We start from the raw sequence: 22,894 nt of genomic DNA on the forward strand, positions 1-22,894 counted from the left end.
AAATGGTGCTGTTCTCTTTCTTTTGCGCGTAGAGTTTAATCCACTTAACATCATTGTGGTGCAGGACGAAAAAGGGTCACAGTGTGTTACCCTCCGGATGGGAGGTCGGGTGATGCGTTTTCCGTTCCGACACCGCGGGCAACTATGGCCACCCGAAAAGGGAGAATAACGGTGAAGGTGCGCATAAATCGCTGCCGAGGGCTAAGGACTATTTTATGCTTATGAAATATTCATCAGCGTAGACATCGGAAGCGAAACACACACACACAAAGAAAGCTGTAACGCAGCCGGAATGATGCTTTATTTTTGAGTAATTGAGTGAATCAATTTGTGTGTAAATTTATACTGACATGAATTACTTCACTCGGGAGAGAAGCTCCAAGTTTTCCTTTGAAATTGAAGGATGTTCATTTTTACTTCATACTGCTACTTTGTAGAAGATTTTTATCATGTCAAAAGTTAACGGTAATTCTTATTCAGAAAAGTCCAAAGCCCAATTGATTGATCCAAATCTTTTAATATTAATTTACGAATTGTATCTTACATGATGGATTACATTATTAATCGTATGTTATTATTTTTATATGACAGTTCAAAACCTAATCATCTATCCGCTACTTATTCACTATTTAGAATTCTTCGGAAGAGATTGAACTGTTGTATGAAGTGTGGCAAGCAAGTCAAAATTGTAGAACAAAATCATAACAGCTCGAAATAAGAAACACAAAGTATTGTAAGCCCTTGAGCTGACACTTTATCCCGAGGCTGAGATTGTGTTGTGCAGAAAATTGCAATTCCCTGGAATTCCATGGTAAAAATCACCACAGGAGGAAAGTATATCCAACTTTCCAATGAGATGGATTGTGGTCTTTGGAAAACCATAAGAATTTTTTCCGATCTCTCTGGACATACCCATGGTATTTGAAGTGAAAATAACACACCGCAGCAAAAGAAAAGAAAACCATTCAATTTTCCATCATTCTCACATTCTCCGACACTGCGGTGGGAAAGTCCTAGATGTTGATGGAAAAATGTGCCACCCCCGATGAAGCATCGTTCGGTGGGTGAAAACTGTTTTGTAGTGCAATTTTCCTCCATGAAATTCGAGAGATTATTTCTGCCACGCTGCGTTCTGAGTTTATCTCGTCCGATTTCGATTGTATGGTCGGATCGATGCGGATTAGTAATCTGTGAATCTGTTTCGCCGGTAGCGAACCGCGTCGCATAAGCCAAACGTATCCTTGTTGAAATCGAAGATATGATTGGGATTCTTTTCATCGCTTTTTTTGCTGGCCACAAAATAACTCACTTTTTTATCTGTTGACCAACGACCATCTTTTCGATGAGCATGGGGACATTTTTTACTAGCTTTTAGCATAATAAAGCTAGGGATTATGGGATTTGCTAAAGCGAGCAGTAACATTCCACGAGGTCCGCTGGGCCAAGAAGGAAGAGGCTCAGAATGGACTCGGGCTTAATTTACATAAATGATCGGCTCTTCTTTTTCTCGGCACGTCTTTGCTCAAAGGTTGAAAGCGTACTAGGCGGAACCGATTCAAGAAGGTATCACCTGCGTTCAAGGATTTGCGCCGTTTTTGTGATTTTCCGTCCAACGGTGGTTCTTAGCGAGAAGAAAAGGGAGTGGGAAAAAATCCTGCCGTGGAGGAATCTTATGTATCGCGAAGTTCTGGTGGACTTGTTGTAAGAGGATTTGGTTTGATTGAGTAAGAACGTCAATTGACCGTTAGGGAAGGAAGTCGAACTAAACGGTGGAGATAAGTTGTTTCGTGTTGTTGTTGATCGATGCAGACTTTATCATCTACTCTAACATCAGAGTGAGATGTTTCGTTTCTTTTTATGCTTCAAATGGGATATTTTTTCGTCATTTACGGGAACGTTTTGCTGACTATGCATGGTTAATCATTTTATTCAAATGATTAGGATTCAAATTTATTTTTATATTGCAACCAGTAAAACTGTTTTTTAAACGCGGACATAATCAATACATTGTACACTTCACATAAAGAACAGTGTTTGGGGTGAATTTAATTTCTTCGAAAGTGAAAAGCTGACCCATTGAAAATTGCATGGGAAACAATTACGAACAAAGTAGGCCGAATGTTTGTACTTCATTTTCGACTCACGTTTGAAGAGTGGACAAATATTTTCATTTCATTCAACCATTGACATTTGGGCATTTTTCCACAATAAACACGATTCGCTCCGGTGACATTTTAATTTACCAATGAACGTTTTTTCCGCTGAAACAAAAAAAAGTAATGAGAGTGACGAACGAAGAATTCGTTTGATTGTAAACCCAAATGGAAACTCAAATGTGATCTTTTCCGCTCCGAGCATTTTCTGCTCCTAATGAATCATCATTATTTGCAGCGAAATTCACCAGCACAAACATTAAAATGCAAATCGAAAAAAGGCTCATCCTCTTCCCCGCAAAGACCGGGATGGAAAATCCGGGGACGAGCAAAAAACCACCCGACTTAATTCGATTGCAGCGCCGACCTGCTATTACAGTGCCGTAAAAATTCCGTCCATTTTGTATTCGTCTCTTTTTATTCCACAGATCGAACCCCGTGACTGTGGCGCGGTGCTTTCCTCGACAATCGAGGTTTTTTTCCTGGAGTCACCGAACGAATCGGAAGGGAGTCTTCTAAAACGTGGGAAAGTGTGGATGTGAGCGTGGCGGAGATAGTGGAAAAGAAATAAGGAAAGTCGGAACGACGACGACGACGACGAGATCGTCCTGGCAAGTAATGAAGTGCTTCAGCAGCAGCCGTAGTGATGATGAAACGAGCAGTTGACATACAGAAAGTGCATCCAAGTGAAAGAAGGCATCCGGTCGTGTCGTTGGTTTTGCAGCGGGTGGAAAATCGAATGACGAGTGGTGGAAAAGTGAGTGCGACGCTCGAGCGGGCACCAGAGTGCGAGAAAATGGCAGCTTAGGGTTGAACGAGCATTGACGTATTTCGTAACAGCAATCGGTTGGAGAAATTGCACTGGTACGAACTTGGAAGAGTGTTTCTCTTTCCCTTCGAACAGACAAGTTAAGCTTGTAAGCGAGTTGTTACTTATTGAAGCAGATTGAACACCGTCGGTCATTTGTGGTTGTTCGATAGTGCGCAGGAAAAGGTGATTTTAGATAAGCGGGAGCTGATCCACTGTCCAAAAGCCAAAATGTGTGAAAGAAAGCCGCCAATCGCGCTGTTGGCTTACGCGCCGTGTGCTGTGTTTATATGTTTACTGGCAGTCAGGACAACGTTATGCGGTAAGTTTCGTTATGATGTATTACCATTTCACTGTAGTTTATGTTTACTGTTTGAAAGGTCTCCCATAATTTAAGAATTTTTGTATTTTATCACTCTAAATTGGTTTAAAAGTTAATTTACCCACACATTAAAAGAAGAGTTAGCAGACAAAATGGGGATTAATTTGATTTAGGAGATCTATTTTATGTTCCGGGCACGAAACCAGCCCTCTTAATCATTGTAGCTCGGCATGCATCGGTATGATGATCCACTTCGTTTGTAAATTTTCATGAATTTGAACCTACTTCTTGGAATCGAGAGAACACGGAAACATATTTTAGAAACCAGCGAGTTGGGAAAAGTATTTCGGTTAAACACGTCCACGAAAAGCTTGTGTGCCTTACGCAGTGTCCGTAGTTTCCGCGTGCAGATGTTACATGGTTGTCTTGATCTTTCCCTTCAACCAACCATCGAATAGCACAAGTAGGAAACATGCGGTTCATTTCTTCTTCCTACAATTCCTCTTCGGCCAGGAAAAGCCGCCGTTCGGATTAACCAGCAACCATATTGATCCAATTCCGGTTAGAGTGAAGAACTGCATCGGTAAGTCGAGCTGCATTGAACTTTCGCAGCGATGGATGGGTAACATTTGGACTTTCGTGTAATGCCAGCCATGTTCCCGTGCGGTGGTATCTTCGACCATGTCAAACTGTCGTAGGGGAATTGATGCCTTGCGTGAGGTTGGCACGTCGATGATCAAAGCGTCGGAAGCAACTATCTTCTATCTTTTCGAGTGGAAGATAGTTGCTGGAATTTACTTCCGAGAGCAGATGTAGCGGTATGTAAAGAATGTAGGACCGGCTTGGATGCTGATAATGAGGCAACGTGGATGACGAACGGACTGCCGTGAGATGAATCAGGTGGAATGTTCGTAATTATTCCTGGAGTACATTTCTATTCCATTCGTTCCAGTTCGTCGACTCTGGTACGTTTCGTGTGGAACTATTCGGTTTTAATAGGATAACGTTCTTGGAAGCAAACTACTGCCGAATATTGTACGCTTCAACAATTTTAATTTGAGATGGCAAGCAATGGTCTATGCATAATCTTTTCATTTGTACACTGCAGCATAATTACTTGCCTGTGTCTCGAGAATTGCACGGGGGCTCGTTGCTAATGACGTTGAAGTTTGAGTTCATTTGGTCATTTGAATTTTGTGTTACGGTCATTTTATTTTATGCTCTGTCAGGACTAATGAGTCATATATGAGATAAATAACGGAAGCGAGTAAAAGTTCATTTAAGTCATGCAACTTTAATTTAATTAGTTAAAAACTTAAACTCATTATTCATACACTAGGAAACACGTTTTATAATATTTCCTTTAGATTGAAATACAGCTTAATGTAGAATTTCATCTGAAGACATCGATTGCTTTGATTCATGGAAAATCATGGAATCACGTTTCCAAATGTTCTATATTTCCATTCGCCACATCTTCTTCAAATGTTGACTTGCTAAACAATCCTATCTAAACATTTTCTTTAAACCAACGGTTTCCTTTTTTTCATCTTCAGACATTTCGTAGAAGATTTTAAATTCTCAAAACCTCTACAACGTTTGAGGTGCAGTGATCGTTCGTGAGGAAAGGAAAGTAAAACGTCATGAAATGGCAAAACTTTTGCAGCTAATCTATTTGGATAAACGCTCCGCAAAAGGTGCAGAAAGGCGGGTAGTTTTGATTAACGACACTTTTATTGCTTTGTGTGGACCGTTTAGCTACGCTTTATCCGTTTGCATGCTGCACGAGGGACGGTTTACACTTTGTGTGCCGATGGAAAACTCGGTCAACGCTGGATGATAGCAACGCTTACCCATTGCCCATTGTTTGTGGTTGTCGCATGTATGGGCCATGGGAAAGTTTTCATATAAATATCGCGTGCATTTGTCAGGTCTCGTTCGTGCAGCACCATGCAAAATATGCCAAGGCATCAGTGGAGTTGTTTTAGGGAGAAGATTTACTTATTCACCGACAGAAAATTTATATTTCAAAAAAGTTTCAAAACGTGCATCGATTTATTGTTGGAGAATTGGATACAAACATTTCAAATGGGTTTCAGAAATCATTCTTTGAATTTGGTTTATCATAAGCACCCCAAATTGGTATGGACGAACTGGAAACACCCACAGAAGCTCGTGATAGATTACATGAACCAATATCACAAAATGCAACCGCATGCTTTCCCCAGAATTCAGCCTGTTGGAGGATGCAATCCCTGAAGAAATACCATCAAATCTTGTGCTTTATTCGTAATAACGCTTAGAAAGTATGAATACAAGATGAGGTGAGCGTTTTGGTGGTCGAGGAACGAGGAAAAATCGATTGTTTTGCTTCACCGATCTCGGCTCACAAGCATGTAAAGTAGGGTTAGGTGACTGGGCGGACGAAATTGGAACGTGCCAGTCGTGATGATACAGTTGTTGGTTGTTGGGCTACATTAGGAAGTATGTTATAACACTCCCCCAAATTGCATCTCGGCTGTTTGCCGATGGGGTCATACGAGGGATGAGAGAGCTAGAGTGAGAAAGGGACGCCTGTGGGAAATGTGTCTTTCAAAATGCATACAATGATTGCATGCCGTAACCGGCTGTTATCACTCGTGACACCGCGTCGTTGAGTAATCCGGCTGTTACCAACGACCCGTCCATGGACCGTCCTGCCATTTCCTGTTTCTCTAAACTTCGTTTGAAGCTTACATCCGACTGCCATGGGGTTCCGAGGTCGTCGAGATATGGCACACATAGACCTCCAGCCAAAGACAAACAGATGCAGGGACATGTTTCTGCGAGGACGCTCGTTTCCCAGACAACTCGTAATCCCTCGCATCTGGGCCAAAGCAGCGTCAGGCACATCGCCATATCGAGGTGGAACGGGTTGCGCATGGTAACCAGACCACACCGGACCAGGGGATGCAAAATTCGGCACCGGGAAAGAGGACCTGGGAAATGGTGTGCTCGGATTTCTTGTGGTTATGCTGTGGAGGAAAATGCTCGAGAGGGTATGCAATATTACGAATGTTTCCACTGCGAATGCTGAGCTTCAAATCGCATTCAAACGTGCCCTCAATATGGGGAAAAAATTATCCAATTCCAACCCATACGGGAACCGTCAGCCCAACGACGTGAAACCGTTGATCCGTCCAATGCCGGAAATCGAATATCGACCGAAATCCCGCTCGATTATGTGCTGGCGATGTGAGTGGCATTAGGTGGAAAATCACGGTCACGAAGGTAAACTTGACAATCGGTGATATGGGGGAGGTAAAACGGAAAATCAAAAAGCGTATATGAAAAAAAAGACATCCAAAAGGAGGATGCTAGAAGGAGTATTCTGGACCAAGCTTTACCGAGGTTGAGTGGCTGGCAAAGAAGAAGAACAGTTTTTCTGAGCGCCACACGATCACACCCCGTCCATGCGAGGTGTTTATGGGAAGCTTTAGCGGAAGTTGAAGGCGATCGATGAACCTTCGGCCTTTAGGGAAACCTTCCACCGACGTTACCGTTCTGGACAGGTTTGGTATTGAGTTTTATGGACGGTCGACAACAAAAACGAAACGGTCACGGCTGCTGGAATGCTTTTGGAAAGAGCGAGTATTCTATCCGTTCTTGGTTCCGGTGCTCACCAGACTCCTCGTGCATTGTCAGGTTACCGTACCGGTGAACGAAGGGACAAACGCACGGTACGCTTCTGGTATCAGTCCGGGATTTTGTAGCACATGGATGGGACACTTTTCGCCACACGTCGATGAGGTTGATTTATTTCTTCCGATTGCTTGCGCTCTTGGTTTGCTTCAGCTTTCGCTCGGAAGAAATTTATTTGATTGGTACAAACAGTCGGGTTAGGTGTGCACAAATTCAATAGAACGAATTTGTATAACATTGTTGCAGCACTTCGAATGTTCTAACCTTTTTTGCACGAACGACACAGTGAACCATTCAATTTTTAACTGTATCAACCTAGATGGCGTACTTACTACTCTGGACATGGTTTGAACGTACTTCTGAATTAGTGTTTGTTGAATTTCTTTTGGTCACATTATTTACATGTATATAAAATTATCTTCTTCATCTCCAACTATTGATTCAACAATATAAGCATTTATTTTGAACCAGTTTTTGGATATTCATCAATACAGGATTCTCTTATATTTTATAATATTATATTTTACTTAGTAGGGTTTTTGATAAATCGCGATGAAAATGAACTAAATATAACAGAGCAAAAGTTGTAAGGTTTAAAAAGCATAGAGAAAAACAATTTCTTTTTACTGACTGCTATTTGGTCAATTAACGTTTCGTTTGCAAAAGATAAATTCTAAAATATGAATTGAAACACACCCCTTGTTTTTGTTTGGCTTTTGTTATATAGCGCATACATATAAAAAAAAACATTTTAAGCCAACTTTTATTAGAAATCAGGTGCATTTGTGGAATAAAACTGTTCAATTTTATCCTTTGGAGATTGTACTGCCTTCTATACCAATTAAGAAATGGACATTTCTTTTTTTTAGAATTGATTATCTTGACGATTTTCGTTGTTAGCAGGCATACTCTTTTCCCCCGAGCTGGGTAAGATTCGCAGAAAGCAGATAAACTTTACGCACAGAAGCCGCCGCAAACTTTTCCGCTAGTTTGGTTTATTATTTTAATGACGCCTGCACAGCTGAGACCACCGTCGGTTGTCCATTGTGTGCTTGGTAGGGACGGTACAGCTGCAGGGAAGGAAGCGGCCGGTTTTTTTTTTCTTAACATTGACTTCCCGACATGCTTTCCTTCCGGTGGGCATCTAATGCTGATGCTAAACTTTTGCGCAAAATAAATCGGCATACCGAGACGCACTGAAAAGCAGTGTAACTGGCTGTACGGCGGAAAATTCGTGGGGTCCAAATTCCCGCCGAGCCGCTTTGTGCTGATATCTTCCCAACCCAGAAAACTTCGGTCACAAGTCCTCCCGCAGGGCGGAAGGCAACCAGACGAAAGTCGAAAGAAGTTCGCGAAAGGAAAATGTTTTCCCTCCACCAGAGGGGTCGCCCCCTGGCCGGGCCGGAAAGCTCGAATACTCTGATCATTCTTTTCGAAGTGGAGGCGTGAAATTCAACATCGGGGTGGCAAAACGGTAGCTTCGCAGGACTTTTCCACGGTACGTGGGATCCTCAAGACATATCCGCCCTATCGCACCTCGACAATCTGACCTTCCACCTTCCCGTCCCCGGAAGCGCTCTTAATTCAATCAGCCGAAAAGCGATGATTTTCAATCCCCGCGTGAAAGTGCTGGGCTTGGGGAAAATTGTGTCGAGATAAGTCGTGGAAAACTGGGCTCAGGTCGGGGTGACGGTGAAGGATATCAAGAGTGTACAATGTTCGTTGCAATTGGTAGACTTCGGGCGCGGGAAAAGAAAGATTTGTGTGGCAGTGAAAAGTTTCCATAAATATTAAAACTTCCTCTCATTGGGCCGGCTTTCGCGTCGGGATGATCATGTCCCGCGGCAAGCGAACGCGAAACAGGATTAAAGGTCAAAGGCCAAGGGAGGATCGCTGGTAAAAGTTTAATTGCATCTTATCAGTGCAGCTGATTAGCCTCTTTGGGCTTAGATTCATTCTAAGCGTAGATTTTCTCTGATTTTTTTTTTGTTATGATACTTTTTCTCGTTCGGAAGTATGAGTAAAATCGTGGAGACTTCAAATGTTTAATCATTATTGCTGATCATCAAACAAGTTGTAGTTTCATAAATGTTACTGTAGTGCAAACAGACTTTTTGATATATTAGATGGTTAATACATTTTTAAGTGTAACCAGAAGTGCTAGTTTTTATCCATTTATTTATGTTTTACTCAGTATGAGACGTTGCCTCGGGCAAATGATTGAAAAAGTTTTGCTAAAATCGTATGGATTTGCCTTGTAATGGGAATCGGATAAAGTCTTCCACATTCGCATTCGAAGAACGAACATCAAGAATTGTTGTTTGGGGAACGATAACTTTAATTAACAAGATGTAAAGCACTCGCACTACAAAAAAACACTTTAGTCTGTTGTTTGTACACGAACACGATGACAGCTACTTACACACACATACACTCTTATAAGTAAGGATCCTAAAGAGCTTCTTCAACAAGTTCTTGACAGTTTTCGACTTGCCGACGAACAGCTGGTTACTGTTTGACGCCTTCCAACGTCCCATTCCGAAAGGCATCGTTACACATTTTCTCAAGAGTAGCACAAGAAGGCTGATTTGCTACCACGTGTATAGCAGTAAGTGTTTGCAAACTCAACCATTTGTGGAAAGGTAACCCTTTGTCCCTTCATTCAGTTTTGAGATCCATCCTCCTTTCTCATTCAGTGTATTCGTAGTATTTTCGGTAAAAACATTCCAACCTACGTCGGATGGATGATCGGCTTAGAGTGCAGACTATCACCGGGGAAAAGTTTCGCACAAAACGAACGTTACCACCACGTCACACACAACCGGTAGTGGCACTGTTGGTGTGAAACTTTCATAACTTTTCAGTCTCCCGTCGCGTTCCGAAGGGCCGAAAGCGGAGCGGAAATGCTGCTGCAGGGCGGGGTTTTTCGCCGGAAACATCTTACTCGAATGAATAGAAATGAAAATCTACCGTGAATGACGCGAAAGGCACTCTCAGCAGGCAGGCAGAATCTGCAAGGAACAAGCCAAGAAAAGATCCGCGCCGAAGCAAAAAGGTACCGAAGGTACAAAGTTTCGACCGGTGCAACTTGAGCTGAGCTGAAAAATTCAATAGCTGATGCAGTTCTTGAAACTGTTCTCAAGTGCTCCAATAAGCGCAGCGAAGCAGCTGCGAGCGAATGGAAGAGTTTTGCTTGGTTGGAAAAGTTCTCCGCGGAAGAACGGAAAGATCATAATTTTATGATTTTGGATTAATATTGTACGACTCAATGTGCCACTGTGGCACCGAATGATTTTATCCAGCGGATGTAAGTTATTTGCAGAGGGAAATTGATTTAAAATTAGAACAGATATGAAAAAAATATACATAACCGAAGGAACGCATAAATCGATTTAAGTACTCAATTTACTCGCCATGAAAAAAAAACACATGGAAAGGAGGGGTGGTTTTATGAATATCGTACACTTTAAAAGCCAATCTGGCCTGATCGAGTTTTTCTCCGGCACCATAAATCGGAACCGTTTGAAGCTATCTGCTTCTGTTATCTTTACGCTCCACAATAGAAAAATAAAACTTTCCTCCACCAAATAGATCGAAAGACAAACGAAAGAAGCGCACAGACAAGAGGAAGAAAAAGTTGTTGCTTAAACTTTGCAAACAATTTCCCCCCGTGCCTGCTCGAGAGTGGTCAAATCCGAATTGGCCAGCGTCAAATTTGCAGTAGCCTTCTACCGAGCTTGATATCTTCATTTCACCAACAGGGCTGGGAGGTTTTCCATTCAGCTGGTCCTGCGAAGAAAACTTCCAGTTCCAGGATTTGTCTGCCCGGTGGGAAGTTTTTATCGTCTCGTTCGTGTGAAGACGGTGTGTCGTTTTTCTTCCCGTGCTAAGAGGCCAGCTCTTTTCTCCTATTGATTGGTCCAAAGTTTGGCCGAGTGGGAGGAAAAGAAACCTTCGAGAGAGTGTATGTTTATGATATTTGCACAAGAAGGAAGACAACCATAACTGTAGCCTAAAGAATCGACCATAACCTCGCCTCGGTTGTCTGCAAACTCATGTTTCGGGCTGCTTCCTTTTTGTGTTACACACGAGTTCGAGTGTCCGGGAACGAAGATGTTTTATGCTGTCGTTAACGGGCACACACGTGTGTCTTGTACTCGAGTCTTCGTGCATCTAAATACTCGTTCTTAATCATACAGCCGGTTGTTTACGCAAGGGGAACTCGTACGCCGGCGTTCACACACAAACACTTGAAAACTAACGAATGGAGAACCGAAGCAGGGCAGTCTCTCTTGGGTTTTTCCTGCAGGACAACACTTGCACATGGGGAGCAAAAAGTTGGAAACTTGCAAAAAGGACTCGAGTACTGCAAGGGACATGATTGTGTTCGCAAGCACAAAAGTGCAAGCCGTGAATGCTTTTACGCTTTATCGCTTGCTCGTTGTCTTGGCTGTCATCGTCGGTGTCGGTGTCGTCGTTGTTGCTGGGTATGGCTGGTCGTTTTTCTTTCTAGAGTCAAGATGCTTCGACAAGCGCAAGGGACAAGCCGAGAAAAAGAGTCAAAACCACCGGCAGCGGAGAACAATTGACACAAAAACAACGAAACAGAAAGGAGCCGGGAAAGCAAACTGACAAGCAAGGATGTCCGTGGTAAGGAAAAGTGGGAGGCTGTTTTGTGTCCATTCCCCATCCCGGATAGTGAACGGTTGCAATGGATGCAGATTGTTCAGTACGGTGAACTCGAGTGGATGGGTTGCACCACATTCATCTATCTCTGGCTAAAATTGTACGAAACTCGACTCGAATGCGTTTAGGAGGAGGGTTTTCTTTTGTTTCAAGTGGAAAGAATATTATACTAGCGGAAGCGACCGCCAAGACGGGGGTCACTGCCTCACTGCACAGACAACATCGTAATGTGCCGACGGAAATAATGCTTACCACCCGTTTGCAGTCGATACGCTTCCTTTTTCCACCATCCATTTTCTTGCGCCAGAGCTCCGAATTTAATATCTGTTTGGCTTTTCGACTTGTTTTTTGTTTTTCTTTTGTGTAATGTTCGAACCTCCTCGGGGTCGTTACGAATTTGTGCTGCTGGCTTTGTAACGTTTTTCATGCAATGAAATAGAGACCATTAGCGAGAAGCGCTCAAAGTTCGGAAAAACCAATTGTTTTTTTCTCGAAAAATGTAGGCGTTCAGTTGAGAAAGATTTTTGATGGAAATAAATAGTCATTCTGAGTTCCCTCTCGCAATATGGATGATTTCTTAGAAGGCGTGAATACTTTACGAGGGTTTTCGTTTGGTTTTGACCATGTTGGGATTTTTCCACTGAGGGGAAGTTAAATGTACTCGATTGTTTGCTCAATGATCCTTTTTCTTATGATGCGAGTGTTGGAGGCATCAATATGAACCATTCAATTGCAGATGAAAAATGATAAATTATTTGATTTTGTTTTCAGGAAATTTGTACATCTAAATCGTCTGTTCGACTTAGTCTCTCTAGATTTACGTTGATGTGTATTGTTTTTATTGCCGACCACTTACTGATGATGCTTTTTTCACCAATTTCTTGTTACCTACACATACAGTGCCAACACACTTCATGGAAACGGAGCGTTACAGGTACAGCGTGGACCTGGACGCGGAACAGACCGAAGCCCGGTACGATCAGGGCATGCTGTCCGACATCATTAACGATAACGATCGTGGCGAGCTGCAGAAGGCGGAATCGTGCATGGTGGATAACTTCAAATATGACCACGGCCAAAAGGTAGGAAGGAGGGAGGGGTAGAGGTATGGAGTGGGTTTTCCCGCAGTTCTCATGGTGTCCTTTGATGCCTCTTCCATTGCAGCTACAAAGGCTTGATCCGTGCGAGATATGCCTCTGCATTGATGGTGAAATATTCTGCTGGTGGAAGCAATGTGGTAAGTAGCTCTTACCAAGCCAGTAAGTAGTAGTTAGTAACGCTATCCTTAGCTCCTCGAAATGACCTAGCGCTGCTGAGCAATCAAATTAATTGTAACGTGCACACGATAACCCCTGTAACGTTTGCCAAACCTTGTCACCTTATCGACATTCAACCAGTATCAACGAGCGTTGCAATAAAACGGCTAGTTTGGAGCACAATGAAATCTACAAAAAGGTCCTTCGATTGCATTTAGGTCAGCCGCTAATCGGATTACCATTTTTCATTCCCAACCCGGCCAGCGCGAGTGTTCGGCTTGTGCCAACGCAGCACAATCGACCGGAACGCCATTCAGTTTTGTACCATCGTCATATATCTTTTGGGTATCTTTGGCCCACCCGCCCCTAAATTCATAATGTAATTTATGGGCTGTTGTGTGTCCACAGGATGGAGTCGATGTTCGAAAGAGCCCGCCACCCGGCGTGGAGTGTCACTTAGGGGTAATGCAATTTTTCAGCTCCGATTTGGGTGCCCCTTTTGGCTGGCAAGTTTCCAAATCCATCGTAGAGAAAACTGTTGTTCTGGGGAGCGGAGTTCTGTTGCGAATGATTTGACCGTTCGAATGCTAGGATGGCAACTAGGAAGATGTAAAATGAAGCCAATATGTGTTAGTGCAAAATGAAATGAAGCCAATATGTGTTGGGGGTCCGCGACAGCCGAGCAGTAGCACCGGTTATAAAATCGGCCTATGAGCGCCGAGCCACACCTCCTCGACGGCGTGGGTTCGAATCCCAGCCGAGACCGGACCCTCCCCTGCACGAGAGGACTGACTATCCACGTACACATAGGGTAAAAGTCTTGTAAGCCCTTAACGGGGGGCAGGCATGACCAACAAGGTCGTTACGCCAAAAAGGAGAAGATGTGTTAGTGTGAGTGCTTTTGTTTCGCAGATGGTAGTATGTTATCAAAGATGAACAGTTCATAATATTTCCCAAGAGCGTCAAAAGTTTACTATCCCTATTTTGACCTACATTATGGCGTTGTCCTCTATTGGCAAAAGATTCCGGCTATCTAGTCTCCATAATTTAATTTAAACTTTAACGATACAAATCTAGAGTTGTGTAATTCCGATTCAGATTCACGAGTCTGAATTACTCTTTGCTGCGTTTTCGAGCTTCATGAGCCTTTTAATGATAGATTCATTTATGTGACAGAACAGAAAAAAACCCAAAAAGAGTCTCCCTTTTTTTGGTCCGCGCCAACGAAATAATCATGACGATGCGTGAAAAATTCGTGAAAGATTCATGAAAATTCGTTAAAGTTTTGGAAGATCCATCAATGTTTTAAGATTTGAATTCCACAAGATTCGTGAATTAATCTGAATCAATCTTTGGTGACTGATTCATATGAATGAATCTCTCCTAAATATTCATAAGGCACAACACATAAATCTGTAATGGAACTTTAACCGCTTTAGTTTACATTTTATGTTATCAAATTACCAATAATTTATTTGCTTCTCCACAGATCCACTGCTGAAAACGAGTCATGAGTACGAAGAGGATCACTTAGCCGAGTCCTCGCCGATACTGGACCATCCCTCGCTCGGAACGGCTGCAGAACTTTCCACCATCATAAACGCGGCAAACGCCACAAATGAATCCGCCAACGGTTCGACACGACTGTCCCTTGCCGATACGCTCAGCGATAGCGGCACGACGGCGTTCAGCAGCACGGTGGCACTTTCAACACCATCCTCACATGGACGCGATGGCGATGCTACGATTCTGGAACCGAGTGTCCGCCACGGATCCGCCGGTCATCTGCAAGACGCCCTCGAGGGCATACCACAGAACATTCTTAGCTTTCCACAGTCCCCGCCGATCATGATGTACCGGCCGATCTCGAGCGGACCGGTGACCGCTAGCAATCCAACCCGAGATGACAAGGACCAAGTGGGAGGACGGAAAAAGGAGGGCAAAGGAAAGGGCGTTGGTCATAAGAAAGCGAAGGAGCACAAAAAGTCAGCCAAGGCTCAGCCATCGAAGGGATATGCGTTCGATGTGAAGCGAAAACCAACCGTCTCCATTGCCAGTGATGCACTTCCACGGAAGGACATTGGAGTGACCGAGTCGGATCGTAGTGTGCGTGAGAAGGAAACCACAGAACCGGTGCATCAGCAGCCGACAAGTGAGGAAGCATCGGTTTCGGAACCGGAACAGTTCGGTGGCTATGGGTTCGGAATGATTCACGAGCCGGAGTCGGATCACAGTTCACAACAGCGTGGCCGGGATCGGGACGTACCGCAGCACTACATCATCACCTCGTCGGGACACGTGGAGATGTTTGACGATAGTGGCACAATCGGCGGCCCTGAGATCGGCTCGGATCACCAGGATGTGCTCAGCTTCGACGGTCGCGTCTCGTCGCCAGTTTTGCAAGACCACGGATCCGCCAGTGAGTCCGCGAGCGAGGACTCCAGTGGAACGGACAGTGATGAGACCGATGAGAGTAAAGCGAATGACGACGGAGGACCGGTTGCACCGGCGATCATGCTAACCACGAACGTAACCCAGGGAAAGTACAGCGTCCGGTCGAGCACGACGATTCCGCCAGCACCGCCGTCTTCCGTGATCGACATCCTGAACACGACGACACTGGAGACAGATTACGGCGAGGGAACGAATCATTCGGAATTGATCTACCCCGAGGTTCCGTCGGAAAATACCCAAGAAACCGCCGGAAGTAGTAGCGGTAGTATAAGCAGCAGTAGTAGTACGACAAGATCACCGACGGAGAGCACTGCAGAGAATGTGACGCAAGAAGAACCACACTGCGTTGTTTTAGGTGAGTAAGAAGCTGGCAGCTGGATGGAATATACTTGACTCTTTTATAACTACTTACAACGATTTCTAATATGCCTTCTATCGATGTTTAAATTCTACTTTCAGGCGTCACGTATCCGGTCGGAGCCGAAGTCAAGAAGGTGGGCCTCTGTATGTACTGCGTCTGTGAAGCCGGCCCGGACTATGACAGTTCACCGCGGGTGTCCTGCACGCGCCTCAACTGTCCACCCTTGATACTGCCCGACATGCTGGACGAGGCCGGATATTAGAAGTTGTCGGGCAGGATTGGTCCACGGTAGAACGTCAAAGAAGGTACTTATGGTGGTTGTTTGTGACGTCAAATTATTATTTTAATCTAGATTCGTTAAGTTTGAGCATGGTTTATCCAAAGACGCTGATTGAAAGGTCCCTTGTCTTAACAATTGTAAAGGATACCCATTTAACTTAGGATGAAATTCTTGTTTTACCTTCCCTACATTTTCAAAATTTTGCTTTGATAACAATTTTCCAAGAAGCCCCGTGGTTCCATTAGATCCCAAATCGTTCTTCTGTGAGAAAATGGAAATAACTGATCTTGGATTTATTTCCACGAAACCGCCCCAAAAAGACGCACAACCGAAAATGATTACCCGATGGATATAAATGTATTAGAACTGGAAAGCGCCGACCTATCGGAACGATGATGCAAAATCATCCTTCGGCAACCGTCTAGGAAGCAGGTTAAAACATAATTGCAATAATTGAAAGGAATAATGCCGGAGATGATGAGAGCGATCCGCTTTTGAAAAAAAAAATAGAAAAGAAGACAAGGACCAAATTGGCAGCATCAACATCGTTCGCATTTATTTTACGATAAATTTCCGCCTGACAGGTGTCTTAACGTTTGTTTTCCCCGTAGCCAGAGATGGTAGCATTTTCCGGCACGCTCGAGCGAGCAAAGGAGGGAAGAACGCCACGTAAAACCGTGGTAATGTCAAATAATCAAGTACAAATTTGCATCATTTTGGCAGTTTCCCCCGCGTGAAGGCGTTCCCGTGCTACCGTGCTCGCCCGAAATTGATAGCAATTTCGCACACGAACAGCAATTATGAAGTGTGGTTTGCATGACAATTTTGTGTCCCCCATTTGTGGAAGTTCCACGGTCGAGATGCGGCATGCTCTTTTCCAGCCATCAAATCAACAAACGGCATATCCTTAGAACCCTCGCTCCGTTGCTGATTCCTCGGCGGGATGGTCCCGGCCGATCGAAAATACCACGAATCAGCATCGTGTGGCATTTGCTTGTGACAACTAAATCAATAAAATTTCAATTTCCTGCTACTCGTAGTCGAGGGGGGAAGGGGGGGGGGGGGGGGTTCGGAAAAACGCGGCGGGCGGCTTGGGGAGCAACACTGGGCATAAACGTACGCGCTGGAGCAGATGTCAATTTCAGGCCGGATTATCGCTTGAAAAACGCTTTATCTGCCACCTGTCGAGTGGACGCCTCCTTTCCGGTCCTTGTTTGGTGGACGCCCGTCTTTTATTTCTTCGTAACTTGCATCTGCGGTGTGGTTCAAGTAGATCGGAACTCAATAAACTTCGTTGAAATATTTTCTTTCGAAATTTATTTGAAAGGAATTTTTCCCGGAACTCAAAACAAATATTTAAATTTGTCATGTTTTTCCTTTTACGATGATAGGATTCACGAAAATCGATATTTAATTATACCCCCCAGCAAGTTCGTCATCTCATTTCATTTAAACCTTTTATCTTGGTATTGTTAGCATTTTAACGTTTTAACTTGAAAAAAAAGTTATAAATAGAACGTCTCATTTCCGGATAAACAAAACGTTGAACATAATTTCGATAAACCATAACCATGTCCGGTTCTATATACTTTTTCAGTATGTTCAGCTTTACTCGATTGATGTTTCAACCAAAATTTAACTTCTCTGAACTTCATGCTTTGACTTAAACAAATCCGTTCCCGGGCAGCTATTAGCATTGGCTTAGTGTTTGCTAAAACGGCAGAGTACAATGTTTACGGCGAATGGTAATGTTGCATGCCTAATGCAAACAGGGAGCCCGGGCATATTAGCATACCGTTATGTCACAAACAGATTCAACATGCGGTTCCATGTTCCCTGAAAAGACTCCATGATGGTCACCAAAAGTCACTAAAGTTGATTTTAATTCCTAAACCAAATCGTTCATAATTGGGCCTTTAAAGTTTTGTTTTCAATTGTAAACACGATCGATGTGCGTTGAAGTTCATGTCTCTCTCATCTGAAGATGCAAGGATTCATGGCAAAATGCTGCTATTAATTGTCTGATGGCGAGATACACACATTTTGTGATAGATCTGTCGAATGTATCTTGCGATCGGATCTACGTTCCGTTGTGAAACGGTCAGCAGGATTTCTAAAAGGAAATGTTTGCTCAACTGTCCATTGTTGAATAGGACCTAAGTAGAAAATTCCCTCGAAGCAAGCATAGCAATGGGAAAATCGGCGCGAACAGGGCGGAAGGCGTCAATTCAAATGCAACATCACGGAAGCAACAATTGACTGATGAAATTATCCTGCGAACGGATGTCACGTTTTGTGCTTCATGTCGCTCGAAATGTCCCCCCACCGAACCGACGCCGACAGCGGCCTCCGATGCCGCCCGGAGAAAAGGGATGGCAATTGGATAATTGATGCAGAAACTCATTTAGCTGGCGCCTGTCGTGTCCGTCCTAATTGTGCTGTCCAACGAGGCGCATGGGAAAAGCAATCTTTTACGTCAGCGGGTACGTGGTGGGCCTGAACGGGACGGACAAGGATGGGGGCATAATTAATGAATTAGGTAAAGTGATTCGCGACAGTAAATGGAACCGGCGAAGTGGACAAAGTGGTCATTTGAGAAAAGATTTCGATGCATTAAAGTGTGCGGAAATAATGGAATTGGTATTGCATGGAAAGGAGTATTTCTTGCTTTCGTAAAATATTTGTTTGCTTTTGAAAAATGGTTGTACAACACCCACGAAATAATTTCAAAGCGTTTAAAACCTGACACGCAAGAACAACCCCATCGCAAGCTCCACGAGTCAGGCGGACGCATTATGGCAACCGTGGGCATCACTTAATTCGATCAACGTGATTAATAGCACGTACCGGTGGACAGCGAGCGGTTTAGGCACATGTCCCTGCTAAAGGACGGTTTGACATCCTTCCTGTTCCCGGGATCGACGGATCAACATGCAAATCCGATCCGCAAAACCCGTGCCGGAACACGGCCAGAGAAAAGCTCCGGGCACATCGAGGGCACGCGACGCTCAAACGTGTCCCGGAATGCGTTGGTTGGAGGCGAAATTTTGTTCGGTAATTTCATTAAATCACGTTGGATAATCCGCCGCGGTCGGTTCGTTGAGCCCGCCCGTTTATGCACAGTAAGGCAACCGAAGGGTAGGGGAAGTTTGCTGGCAAATTTAATGTTAATTAAAAAACCTACCCACTTTTCCAACGGGACGAACGTTGGAATTAATACTAGCCAGCGATGTAACTGGAGAAAGTTTTTTCAAGTTCAGTCAGTTTTATGGATGAATTTATTTCGAAATTCAATTGCACTTGAATCAAACTTAACAAAATCTGTATTTTCCTTGTGACGTCCAATTTTCCACTGTGTGGATTTATCACGGTCTTTGAAATGCGTTAATTAAAACCCGATTGGAGATTTTGCGCTAACCCATTAGAGTAATGAATGGTGGTTTCCTGTATGCTCGGGTTCACCACCCCCCAAAACGCTTGACGCCCGATTTTAAATCGTTTCCGAAGAGCGACCCAACCACCCAACCCCATCGATGGGATAATGACCGGTTCTCCGGTCCGAGGTCACGCCCAGGGGGGTTTTGTTCTCGGGGAGAGTTATTAATTTTCCATTTCACCTCAAACCGACCGCCCCGGCAAGCCGGTCTCAACCTCAACTCGAGCCAAGGTCCTGCGCAGAGGTTGGGTTTGGTGCTTTATAAAATCGTAAAGCACCCTGATTGATAGTTGCTGGCTTCTGACCGGCCCCTTTTGCGAGTACCCGGACAGGAAGCCCGGGCCTCCATTTTGTGGTCAGTTCAGCCCCCCATTGCAGCGTAGATGGGTGTAAATTAAATTATACTTTGTACAATAAATAAGTTCATTAGCAAACCGCAGTCGAGCAAACCGCGCCCAGAACTCAGGCCCTTCGCATCATGTGGAACTAGTATTTCCTGCTGTGTGGGGTGCGAGATAAATCAGTACACCGCACTGCTGGAAAAGGGGAGAAGTAACTGCAAATGAAAAGCGCAAAGGAAAGCCGCTCTGACCCAACTGGGGGGGAAAAGCTCTGTTTGATTTTAGTTTTACTCTAACGCGTTTCCTACCTTTGGCGTGTGATTTTTTCAATCTTTTATATGTTTTATGCTAGCAATTAGAGCACTAGAATATTGATAAAGAGTAATTGTAAGGTCGAGACCGTAAGCGTCAAAGGTGAACAACAGTAAATCCTTCCTGGTGTGGTTTGAGCGGAAGCAGGAGAAGCGAAAGGGGGGAAAACCGGCCGTGTATGAAAAGTTCTCGCTTACGTCAATGTGTCGGGGCCCATTATTGCCCGGCGAGTGGATGCTTGGCAAATGAATTAAAAGCTCACCCTTGCCCTCTGTACGTGGTATTCTCTGTTTTTTCCCCCCATCCTGATGCAATATAGGTGGCTTCTGGCAAAAGCATTGGATGCATTCCAATAGCTTAAGTGCCTGATTGTTCGATAATTAAAAGGTAATTTACCCAGGGGTGTGTGATTTTTCTGCAGCCTTCAATCATCCCTGATTGGGTTCGTTAAATTGCATTGAAATCAAATAAAGCCACCCTTCTGACAGTAGAGCCGAACATACGATGGAGGTGAATTTACCCAATTGAGAGTACATTTAGTTTAAATATATGTCAGTACTTTACTCATAACTGGTTTTTACAGCACCTTTAAAAACAATGAAGGTAAATAAAATATGTGTCTTCTACATATCACCATAGTTATCCGTGGATATGGATTTAGCTAGCTATAGGGCAAGTTAGAAAGACGTTTTCTTATCTCTTAAATGGAGAAATTGACTGAACTCCGGTGCAAAGATAAGACTAATGATGGCAAAACCCCATGATCATTAGCGCTACCATGGGATGATGCCGAAGGGTGGCTGTTCCTTTCAAACGGTGAACGTTAATGAAACCGAAACAACAATCTTCTTCACCACTTTGCCACCGTGCATCACCACCATGTTAGAACGCTGCCAATATCCGCTGTCTTGGGTACCCGCATGCTTTGGGTAACGTAACCTTGGTGTGGCATCGTCACTGGGATGGGCGAAATGTTCAGACTAAATACATTCCGATAGGCACAAGACAGAAAGGATTAGCGGAAGTTGTGTCGATAATGTTGTCTACATTGGAAAGCAGAATGGGATCCATGACGAAGGAATTATTTCTTGAAACACGACAATGCCTTCGGGGGATTGAGAGCGGATAAGACAAGCATCCAGCTTTAATCCAACACACGTTTGCAAATTTGGTACATGAAGAAGAATCTTTGAAATGATACGGGTGATGTTTTATCAAACGAGTACGTCTGTAACCGTTATGGTTGACAGTTGAATCAACTTTAAGGTACTTCGGTGTTTAGTGAATTTAGCAGATAAAGCTTATTAGAAGTAATCATTGTAGACTTATTAAATACTAAAGATACGCTTCACAAATTTGTACCATTGTACAAATTCAAAAATGAAACCGACAAGGAAACTCAATACAATATTTACACATAATAATCAGTCGTGTTCAGCCCGACGGAAAACTTCATTTGGTTGTTAAAAAGTTTCCACCCAGCGAACTTTCGCGTCACGGACTTTTAGCGGAGCATAATTATGGCGTTCGGCTTGCGTCGGCGTGCAAAATGACGGAGAGTCGAAAATTATCCAAGAGTATAATGCACGGCCATGGGTTCCGATTGTAAAAAGTTTCACGAGGATCATTATCTAACTTTTTGTTAGTTTAGCAATTTCCAAGAAACATGATTTTCATTGTTGAAGCACAGCTCAAAAAGCGTCAAATGCAGTACGAATTGTAATCCCAAATCGATTTGCTGCTTATTTACCCATAGTATTCCAATGTTTTAGTTGATAGTTGCAGCTATATTTTTAGTTTGTGACTTCGTTTCATCTTCATTTTTATTTACATTTCTACAGGTTACACCTGATGTCAAAGTTTGCCTCTCTGACGACCGAGCGTACGGGAACCTGAAATCCGTTAGAAAACGTGCTTAATTCCGTAAGTGAAGCATCAATAACGCATCATCAACAACAGTTAATGCAACGGCAACAACAACAACAGCAACTTCTACTACTAATACTACTAGAACATATAAACAGGGGAAAAGATACATAGCGGAACAAACTATTTAGCGTAATGGAAGTAAGCGAGTGAAACAATAAAAAGGTGAAAAATCAAACGCAAAAATCGCGGGAAGGAATCTATACCAAATGTTCTTGAACAAGAGAGATAATGACGGTCGACTATATCATAGGGGAAGCATACAAACAATAGACAACCGTAGTTTAGAAACCTAGCCTAGTAAAGTAATAGGTAAAGATGGACCGATCAGTGTAGTTGTGTGATGTTATGGAGCATTTTCATCCGTTTCAATGCTTCTTTGTGCTCGAACCACATACGCAGGAGGCACTGTTGAAGCGATCGTTGGGGAAACTTCTTTTCTTCGACGATGTTTCTGTATCTTGAAAACTAGTTTCAAGATTGTCGACAAAGCTCAACGGTAGCTCATACATTTAATTGTAGAGTTTACTTCTTGACGAGAGATAATTGCATTCACAAGGAAGCTTTTCATTTCTCATTATGATGGTGAAAAATTGTGTCGCTCTTTAGCTTATTTGATTGTAGTTTTACGTCACGTTAAATTCTCATTTTATTTGCACCCCACAATGGTCAGCGAGAAAAATATTTCTTATGGCAAGTGAACTCCACCATTCAGTAGGCAGTACCAGAAAGCATTCGAACTAAAACCAGGATTACCTGTTCCATTTTCCACTAAGCCGTGCACGGGGCTTGCACCGTCTGATCCTTTTCTCCGAAGGAATTAGCTCTGGCACGATGTTCCCATCATTTCCACGCTACGGTTAATTCCCAAACGGTCA

General features: G+C 43.5%; 1 protein-coding gene across 1 annotated transcript; it reads left to right on the plus strand.

Annotated features, from left to right (window-relative positions):
- Positions 1–3,192: 3,192 nt before the first annotated feature.
- On the plus strand, positions 3,193–22,503 carry LOC131265067 (uncharacterized). Its single transcript, XM_058267329.1, has 6 exons — positions 3,193–3,283; positions 12,551–12,732; positions 12,815–12,887; positions 14,396–15,715; positions 15,820–16,026; positions 21,932–22,503. Exons 1-5 carry the CDS (start codon positions 3,193–3,195, stop codon positions 15,981–15,983), a joined length of 1,830 nt encoding a protein of 609 aa, XP_058123312.1. The 3' UTR covers positions 15,984–16,026; positions 21,932–22,503.
- The last annotated feature ends 391 nt before the right edge of the window (positions 22,504–22,894 follow it).

Source organism: Anopheles coustani, chromosome 2 (assembly GCF_943734705.1).
Source record: "Anopheles coustani chromosome 2, idAnoCousDA_361_x.2, whole genome shotgun sequence".
Lineage (NCBI taxonomy): Eukaryota > Metazoa > Arthropoda > Insecta > Diptera > Culicidae > Anopheles > Anopheles coustani.

Bases quoted from the DNA above. Each gene is read 5' to 3' on its own strand.
- LOC131265067 (XM_058267329.1), top strand. From the start codon at position 3,193: ATGTGTGAAAGAAAGCCGCCAATCGCGCTGTTGGCTTACGCGCCGTGT. The intron at 12,733-12,814 runs GTAGGAAGGAGG...CTTCCATTGCAG, and splicing joins AATATGACCACGGCCAAAAG to CTACAAAGGCTTGATCCGTG. The intron at 12,888-14,395 runs GTAAGTAGCTCT...GCTTCTCCACAG, and splicing joins CTGCTGGTGGAAGCAATGTG to ATCCACTGCTGAAAACGAGT.